A 9,274-nucleotide genomic window follows, 5' to 3' on the forward strand; every position below is an offset into this window, starting at 1 on the left:
TAAATGAACCATAGGGCATACAGCCCAGTAAATGAACCATAGGGCATACAGCCCAGTAGAGGAACCCTAGGGCATACAGCCCAGTAAATGAACCATAGGGCATACAGCCCAGTAAATTAACCATAGGGCATACAGCCCAGTAAATGAACCATAGGGCATACAGCCCAGTAAATGAACCATAGGGCATACAGCCCAGTAAATGAACCATAGGGCATACAGCCCAGTAAATGAACCATAGGGCATATAGCCCAGTAAATGAACCCTAGGGCATACAGCCCAGTAAATGAACCATAGGGCATACAGCCCAGTAAATGAACCATAGGGCATACAGCCCAGTAGAGGAACCCTAGGGCATACAGCCCAGTAAATGAACCATAGGGCATACAGCCCAGTAAATGAACCATAGGGCATATAGCCCAGTAAATGAACCCTAGGGCATACAGCCCAGTAAATGAACCATAGGGCATACAGCCCAGTAAATGAACCATAGGGCATACAGCCCAGTAAATGAACCATAGGGCATATAGCCCAGTAAATGAACCATAGGGCATACAGCCCAGTAAATACAGTACAAGTGAACATCTCTCTGTCACACATCCATTTCTATTAGTCATATCCCCTGTGTCTCTGTTGGGATTGGCTAGGCCCTGGTGAATGACATCCACACCATCCAACCCAGTCTGAACGGCATCAATGAGGTGGGTGTGTCCCTGAAGACAGAGGCGGAGCCAGCATTCGCCATCCAACTGCAGAAGGAGCTCGATGAGCTGAACGCTATGTGGGAGATAATCTGCAAACAGGTACACACACACACACACACACACACACACACACACACACACACACACACACACACACACACACACACACACACACACACACACACACACACACACACACCGTACCCACCCAAGCGATGATTCCATCCATCCCTGTCCTGACACATCATCTGTTGTTATTGTGTGTGTATTCATGGTGTGTGTGTGTGTGTGTGTGTGTGTGTGTCTCCAGGCCTATGCTAAGAAGTCCGCTCTGAAGGGGGGTCTGGACAAGACCATGAGCCTGAGGAAGGAGATGGCTGAGATGCAGGAGTGGATCACTCAGGCTGAGGAGGACTATCTGGAGAGGGACTTCACTTACCAGACCCCTGAGGAGCTACGCAAGGCTGTGGAGGAACTCAAGGTAGGGTGTGTGTTGGGAGGAGGGAGTGTGTGGGGGGGGGCAAACTTCCCTATATGGTCAAACTTCCCTATAGCCAGCCCTGGGCCCTCATCCAAACCATACTCTGACCCTAATCTAAGCACTGACCTGCCTCCCAACACCCTCCCTCCCTTTGTTCACCTCCCTCCCTCCCTCCCTTTGTTCATCTCCCTCCTTCCCTCCCTTTGTTCACCTCCCTCCCTCCCTCCCTTTGTTAATCTCCCTCCCTCCCTCCCTCCCTCCCTCCCTCCCTTTGTTCACCTCCCTCCCTCCCTCCCTTTGTTCATCTCCCTCCCTTTGTTCATCTCCCTCCCTCCCTCCCTTTGTTCATCTCCCTCCCTTTGTTCATCTCCCTCCCTCCCTTTGTTCATCTCCCTCCTTTGTTCACCTCCCTCCCTCCTTTGTTCACCTCCCTCCCTTTGTTCACCTCCCTCCTTTGTTCACCTCCCTCCCTCACTCCTTTGTTCACCTCCCTCCCTCCTCCCTTGTTCACCTCCCTCCCTCCCTCCTTTGTTCACCTCCCTCCCTCCCTCCCTTTGTTCATCTCCCTCCCTCCCTCACTCCCTCTATCCCTTTGTTCACCTCCCTCCCTCCTTTGTTCATCTCCCTCCTCCCCCTCCTCACCTCCCTCTATCCCTTTGTTCACCTCCCTCCCTCCCTCCCTTCATCTCCCTCCCTCCCTCCCTTTGTTCACCTCCCTCCCTCCCTCCCTTTGTTCATCTCCCTCCCTCCCTCCCTCCTCCCTCCCTCCCTCCCTCCCTCCCTCCCTCCCTCCCTCCCTCCCTCCCTCCCTCCCTCCCTCCCTCCCTCCCTCCCTCCCTCCCTCCCCCTCCCTTTGATCACCTCCCTCTCTCCCCTCATTCTCCCTCTCTTTATCCTCTTTAATTCAAGCTCAATAACTTTTGTTGGCAGTCATGCATTTCTAAAACAAAGAGCAATAAGATAAGCATCTCTTCATCTCTCTCTCTCCCTCCTGCCTTTCTTTCTTTCTTTCTCTATCTCTGCGCTCTCTGTATCACTTCATCTCTTTTTATCTCTGTTCTCTCAATACCCTCCCTCTCTCTCCCCCCTCTCCTACCCTCTCTCTCCTCTTGTCCCCTCACATTTTTTGTCTCACTTCTCCCTCTCTCCTCCCTCTCTTTAATTCAATTTAACTTATGGGCTTTATTGACATGGGAAACAAATGTTTACAATGCCAAAGCAAGAGAAATAGATCATAAACAGATGTGAAATAAACAATAAAAATGAACAGTAAACATTGCACTCACAAAGGTTTCTATCTGTCTCTCACTCCCTCCTCCCTCCCCCTCTCTCCTCTTCTCTCTTTCTGTCTCTAACTACCTCCTCCTCTCTCTTCTTCTCTCTATCTGTCTCTCCCTCCCTCCTCCCTCCTCCTCTCTCCTCTTCTCTCTTTCTGTCTCTAACTACCTCCTCCTCTCTCCTCTTCTCTCTTTATCTCTATCTGTCTCTCCCTCCCTCCTCCCTCCCCTCCTCTTCTCTCTTTCTGTCTCGCCCTCTCTCCCTCCCTCCCTCCTCCTCTCTCCCCCCCTTTCTTAATCTCCATCTCTCTGTTCTCTTTGTAGAAGGGTCAAGAGGAGGTCCACTCTAAAGAGCTGAAGGTGAAGCTGCTGACTGACTCTGTGAACAGTTTCATCTCCAAAGCCCCTCCGGCCGCCCACGATGCCCTCAAGGCAGAGCTGGTCGTGCTGACCGCTAACTACCAGAGACTCTGCAGCCGCCTGGACGGCAAGTGTAAAACCCTGGAGGTACGATCCCGGACAGATACCAGACAAATACTGGACAGATACCAGACAACTACTGGACAGATACCGGACAGATACTGGACAGATACTGGACAGATACCGGACAGATACCGGACAGATACTGGACAGATACTGGACAGATACTGGACAGATACCGGACAAATACTGGACAGATACTGGACAGATACCAGACAAATACTGGACAGATACTGGACAAATACTGGACAGATACTGGACAGATACTGGACAGATACCAGACAAATACTGGACAGATACTGAACAGATACTGGACAAATACTGGACAGATACTGAACAGATACTGGACAAATACAAGACAGATACTGGACAGATACTGGGCAGATACTGGACAGATACTGAACAGATACCAGACAAATACTGGACAGATACCGGACAGATACTGGACAGATACTGGACAGATACTGGACAGATACCGGACAAATACTGGACAGATACTGGACAGATACCAGACAAATACTGGACAGATACTGGACAAATACTGGACAGATACTGGACAGATACTGGACAGATACCAGACAAATACTGGACAGATACTGAACAGATACTGGACAAATACTGGACAGATACTGAACAGATACTGGACAAATACAAGAAAGATACTGGACAGATACTGGACAGATACTGAACAGATACGAGACAAATACTGGACAGATACTGGACAGTACAGCACACACACGCAGGCATGAGCACAGGCAGACACACACACACACACACACTTACACCTCTAATCACCCTTCGTGGACACACACACACAATCACACACAAACACACACACTGTAGACACACACATAACAGACTATCAATGAGTCTGGTATTACAAACTAATAGTACCCTCTGGAGCTCTCAACATCACAAAATCAATGTTCTGGTATTACAAACACATAGTACAATCTGTAGACGAAACATAACAGAATATCAATGAGTCTGGTATTACAAAACACATAGTACAAACACTGTAGACGAAACATAACAGAATATCAATGAGTCTGCTATTACAAACACAGTACAATCTGTAGACGAAACATAACAGAATATCAATGAGTCTGGTATTACAAACACATAGTACAATCTGTAGACGAAACATAACAGAATATCAATGAGTCTTTGTATCTCTCTTATCTGTTTTCATCTACTTTCACAGGACACATTTCACCTTCTATCACACACACACACACACACACACACACACACACACACACACACACACACACACACACACACACACACACACACACACACACACACACACACACACACACACACACACACACACACACACACACACACACACACAAACCATTTCTCTCTCACACTCTGTCCTTTCTGTCTTTCTGTTTGACCCTCTCTCTCTCTCTGACCCCTGGGCTGTAGGAGGTGTGGGCGTGTTGGTGTGAGCTGCTGTCCTACCTGGAGCAGGAGAACGGCTGGCTGGACCAGCTGGAGCAGAAGCTAGACGAGACAGACAGCATCCCGGGGGGAGCAGAGGAGCTCTGTGAGGCCCTTGATGTGAGCGCCTTTGACCTTTGACCACTTACAGACCCTCTCCTAGGGGTTCACCACACTCTCTCTGTCGTTATGTTGTTCCTGGGGGACTCCATTCATCAGCCTTCTGCAGCTATTGACCAATAATGGCAGCAGCTACATGGTCATGGTTCATGTCAAAACCCGAAAGAGGAACAACTGTTTTCCCCAAGATTTGTCCTGAGTCAGTGATATCTATCTGTGTACTAATGATACCAGGTACAGCCCAGAGTCAGTGATATCTATCTGTGTCCTAGTGATACCAGGTACGGCCCAGAGTCAGTCATATCTATCTCTGTATTAGTGATACCAGGTACGGCCCAGAGTCAGTCATATCTATCTGTGTCCTAGTGATACCAGGTACGGCCCAGAGTCAGTCATATCTATCTCTGTCTTAGTGATACCAGGTACGGCCCAGAGTCAGTCATATCTATCTCTGTCTTAGTGATACCAGGTACGGCCCAGAGTCAGTCATATCTATCTCTGTCTTAGTGATACCAGGTACGGCCCAGAGTCAGTCATATCTATCTCTGTCTTAGTGATACCAGGTACGGCCCAGAGTCAGTGATATCTATCTCTGTCTTAGTGATACCAGGTACGGCCCAGAGTCAGTCACATCTATCTCTGTCCTAGTGATACCAGGTACGGTCCAGAGTCAGTCTTATCTATCTCTGTATTAGTGATACCAGGTACGGCCCAGAGTCAGTCATATCTATCTCTGTATTAGTGATACCAGGTACGGCCCAGAGTCAGTGATATCTATCTCTGTATTAGTGATACCAGGTACGGCCCAGAGTCAGTCATATCTATATCTGTCTTAGTGATACCAGGTACGGCCCAGAGTCAGTCATATCTATATCTGTCTTAGTGATACCAGGTACGGCCCAGAGTCAGTCATATCTATCTCTGTCTTAGTGATACCAGGTACGGCCCAGAGTCAGTGATATCTATCTCTGTATTAGTGATACCAGGTACGGCCCAGAGTCAGTCATATCTATCTCTGTCTTAGTGATACCAGGTACGGCCCAGACAGAGAGAGGGTGAATATAAATCAAAGTTATTTAGTCTGCCTGGGAGCAAGACATCCTGGTCCGTGACTGGGCTGGTTTTCTTCTTGTAGTCCGTGATTGACTGTAGACCCTGCCACATACCTCTTGTGTCTGAGCCGTTGAATTGAGATTCTACTTTGTCTCTATACTGACGCTTAGCTTGTTTGATAGCCTTGCGGAGGGAATAGCTGCACTGTTTGTATTCAGTCATGTTACCAGTCACCTTGCCCTGATTAAAAGCAGTGGTTCGGGCTTTCAGTTTCACGCGAATGCTGCCATCAATCCACGGTTTCTGGTTTGGGAATGTTTTAATCGTTGCTATGGGAGCGACATCTTCAACGCACGTTCTAATGAACTCGCACACCGAATCAGCGTATTCGTCAATGTTGTTATCTGACGCAATACGAAACATATCCCAGTCCACGTGATGGAAGCAGTCTTGAAGTGTGGAATCAGATTCGTCGGACCAGCGTTGAACAGACCTCAGCGTGGGAGCTTCTTGTTTTAGTTTCTGTCTGTAGGCAGGGACCAACAAAATGGAGTCGTGGTCAGCTTTTCCGAAAGGGGGGCGGGGCAGGGCCTTATATGCGTCGCGGAAGTTAGAGTAACAATGATCCAAGGTTTTTCCACCCCTGGTTGCGCAATCGATATGCTGATAAAATTTAGGGAGTCTTATTTTCAGATTAGCCTTGTTAAAATCCCCAGCTACAATGAATGCAGCCTCCGGATAAATGGATTCCAGTTTGCAAAGAGTCAAATAAAGTTCGTTCAGAGCCATCGATGTGTCTGCTTGGGGGGGAATATATACGGCTGTGATTATAATCGAAGAGAATTCTCTTGGTAGATAATGCGGTCGACATTTGATTGTGAGGAATTCTAAATCAGGTGAACAGAAGGATTTGAGTTCCTGTATGTTTCTTTCATCACACCATGTCTCGTTAGCCATGAGGCATACGCCCCCGCCCCTCTTCTTACCAGAAAGATGTTTGTTTCTGTCAGCGCGATGCGTGGAGAAACCCATTGGCTGCACCGCCTTCGATAGCGTCTCTCCAGTGAGCCATGTTTCCGTGAAGCAAAGAACGTTACAGTCTCTGATGTCCCTCTGGAATGCTACCCTTGCTCGGATTTCATCAGCCTTGTTGTCAAGAGACTGGACATTGGCGAGAATAATGCTAGGGAGTGGTGCACGGTGTGCCCGTCTCCGGAGTCTGACCAGGAGACCGCCTCGTTTCCCTCTTTTTCGGAGTCGTTTTTTTGGGTCGCCGCATGGGATCCATTCCGTTGTCCTGTTTGTAAGGCAGAACACAGGATCCGCGTCGCGGAAAACATATTCTTGGTCGTACTGATGGTGAGTTGACGCTGATCTTATATTCAGTAGTTCTTCTCGACTGTATGTAATGAAACCTAAGATGACCTGGGGTACTAATGTAAGAAATAACACGTAAAAAACCAAAAAAACGCATAGTTTCCTAGGAACGCGAAGCGAGGCGGCCGTCTCTGTCGGCGCCGGAAGTAGTAAAGGACACTGATTGGCCTAAAATAAAAACTAAAGTGTGTGTGTGTGTGTGTGTGTGTGTGTGTGTGTGTGTGTGTGTGTGTGTGTGTGTGTGTGTGTCCAGGCCCTGGACACATTGCTGCGTCACCCTGAAGATGGGAGGAACCAGATCAGAGAGCTGTCTCAGACCCTGATGGACGGAGGAGTTCTGGATCAACTGATCCAGCACAAACTAGAGGCCTTCAACACACGCTGGGATGAACTCATGCAGAGGGTGAGGTCTTCTCTGTGTTAAACATACACACATACAGAGAGGCTGAGGCCTTCAACACACGCTGGGATGAACTCATGCAGAGGGTGAGGTCTTCTCTGTGTTAAACATACACACATACAGAGAGGCTGAGGCCTTCAACACACGCTGGGATGAACTCATGCAGAGGGTGAGGTCTTCTCTGTGTTAAACATACACACATACAGATGTAGGATCTTAATTCGATCACTCTTTTGTTACTGAGAATTTTCCTGCACAGTAGAAAATACAAGTGTGTAGTGTATTCAAGGTTTAAAAAGGCTTCTGAAGTGTGTAATTTCCACTCTAAAATGTGAGACTTGATTTGCCCTAACACTAAAGGTATTAACCCCTACAAAAAAATATCCACATAATAGTTCACATTTCCTGTTGCTGCAGGATTATTTTCCTGCTGTAGCAAACGGGCTCAAATGAAGACCCCACATCTGTAAAGAGAGGGTGAGGAGGGAAAGAGATATAGGCCTGGCTGACATCTGTGATAAAGACCTACTTCTCTGTCAGATTCTTACACACTGACAATTAGTCATAAGCACTCACAGGAACACGCGCACGCGCATACACAGCACAATAAGGCTATGGAAATCCCTGTATTCATATTCATTCTGCAGTCATGTGATCCTCTATGAAATAACTGATTAATGCATAGCTCTTAAGCCTTTCTCCATTGTGCCAGTATCAGTGTGTCAGTATCAGTGTCTGTTAGTCTGTCTGTGTAGACTGACGCTAACTGGGGTCATGAAGTTCGGAGAATCCTCTTCCTGTATAGTTGTGGTCTTTAAATGAGAATCCTCTTCCTGTATAGTTGTGATCTACAAAGGAGAATCCTCTTCCTGTATAGTTGTGATCTATAAAGGAGAATCCTCTTCCTGTATAGTTGTGATCTATAAAGTTGAGAATCCTTCCTGTATAGTTGTGATCTATAAAGGAGAATCCTCTTCCTGTATAGTTGTGATCTAAAAGGAGAATCCTCTTCCTGTATAGTTGTGATCTATAAAGGAGAATCCTCTTCCTGTATAGTTGTGATCTATAAAGGAGAATCCTCTTCCTGTATAGTTGTCTATAAAGATCTGATAATAGGAGAATCCTCTTCCTGTATAGTTGTGATCTATAAAGGAGAATCCTCTTCCTGTATAGTTGTGATCTATAAAGGAGAATCCTCTTCCTGTATAGTTGTGATCTATAAAGGAGAATCCTCTTCCTGTATAGTTGTGATCTATAAAGGAGAATCCTCTTCCTGTATAGTTGTGATCGATAAAGGAGAATCCTCTTCCTGTATTGTTGTGATCGATAAAGGAGAATCCTCTTCCTGTATAGTTGTGATCTATAAAGGAGAATCCTCTTCCTGTATAGTTGTGATCTATAAAGGAGAATCCTCTTCCTGTATAGTTGTGATCTATAAAGGAGAATCCTCTTCCTGTATAGTTGTGATCTATAAAGGAGAATCCTCTTCCTGTATAGTTGTGATCTATAAAGGAGAATCCTCTTCCTGTATAGTTGTGATCTATAAAGGAGAATCCTCTTCCTGTATAGTTGTGATCTATAAAGGAGAATCCTCTTCCTGTATAGTTGTGATCTATAAAGGAGAATCCTCTTCCTGTATAGTTGTGATCTATAAAGGAGAATCCTCTTCCTGTATAGTTGTGATCTATAAAGGAGAATCCTCTTCCTGTATAGTTGTGATCTATAAAGGAGAATCCTCTTCCTGTATAGTTGTGATCTATAAAGGAGAAAGGTAGTGGAACTGTCACATGGCACTCAAGTGTTTGTAAGTATGATGGTGACAGAGAAGGAAAGAAAGACAGACAGAAGGGCAGACAGACCGACAGACGGGCAGACAGACTGGCAGCACAGCAGACCGACAGACAGACAGGCAGGCCGGCAGATAGATAGACAGGCA

The 9,274-nt window shown here is 46.7% G+C and overlaps 1 protein-coding gene across 1 annotated transcript in view; it reads left to right on the forward strand.

Moving 5' to 3' along the window:
• Positions 1–9,274, forward strand: part of LOC127916632 (dystrophin-like) — a 351,583-nt gene that overhangs the window by 211,696 nt on the left and 130,613 nt on the right. The window contains exons 25-29 of the mRNA XM_052498942.1: positions 645–800; positions 1,012–1,182; positions 2,784–2,966; positions 4,374–4,508; positions 7,192–7,341. Of these exons, the coding sequence (XP_052354902.1) occupies positions 645–800; positions 1,012–1,182; positions 2,784–2,966; positions 4,374–4,508; positions 7,192–7,341 (795 nt within the window). The remainder of the gene's footprint in view (positions 1–644; positions 801–1,011; positions 1,183–2,783; positions 2,967–4,373; positions 4,509–7,191; positions 7,342–9,274) is intronic.

This window comes from Oncorhynchus keta, chromosome 37 (genome assembly GCF_023373465.1).
Source record: "Oncorhynchus keta strain PuntledgeMale-10-30-2019 chromosome 37, Oket_V2, whole genome shotgun sequence".
NCBI lineage: Eukaryota > Metazoa > Chordata > Actinopteri > Salmoniformes > Salmonidae > Oncorhynchus > Oncorhynchus keta.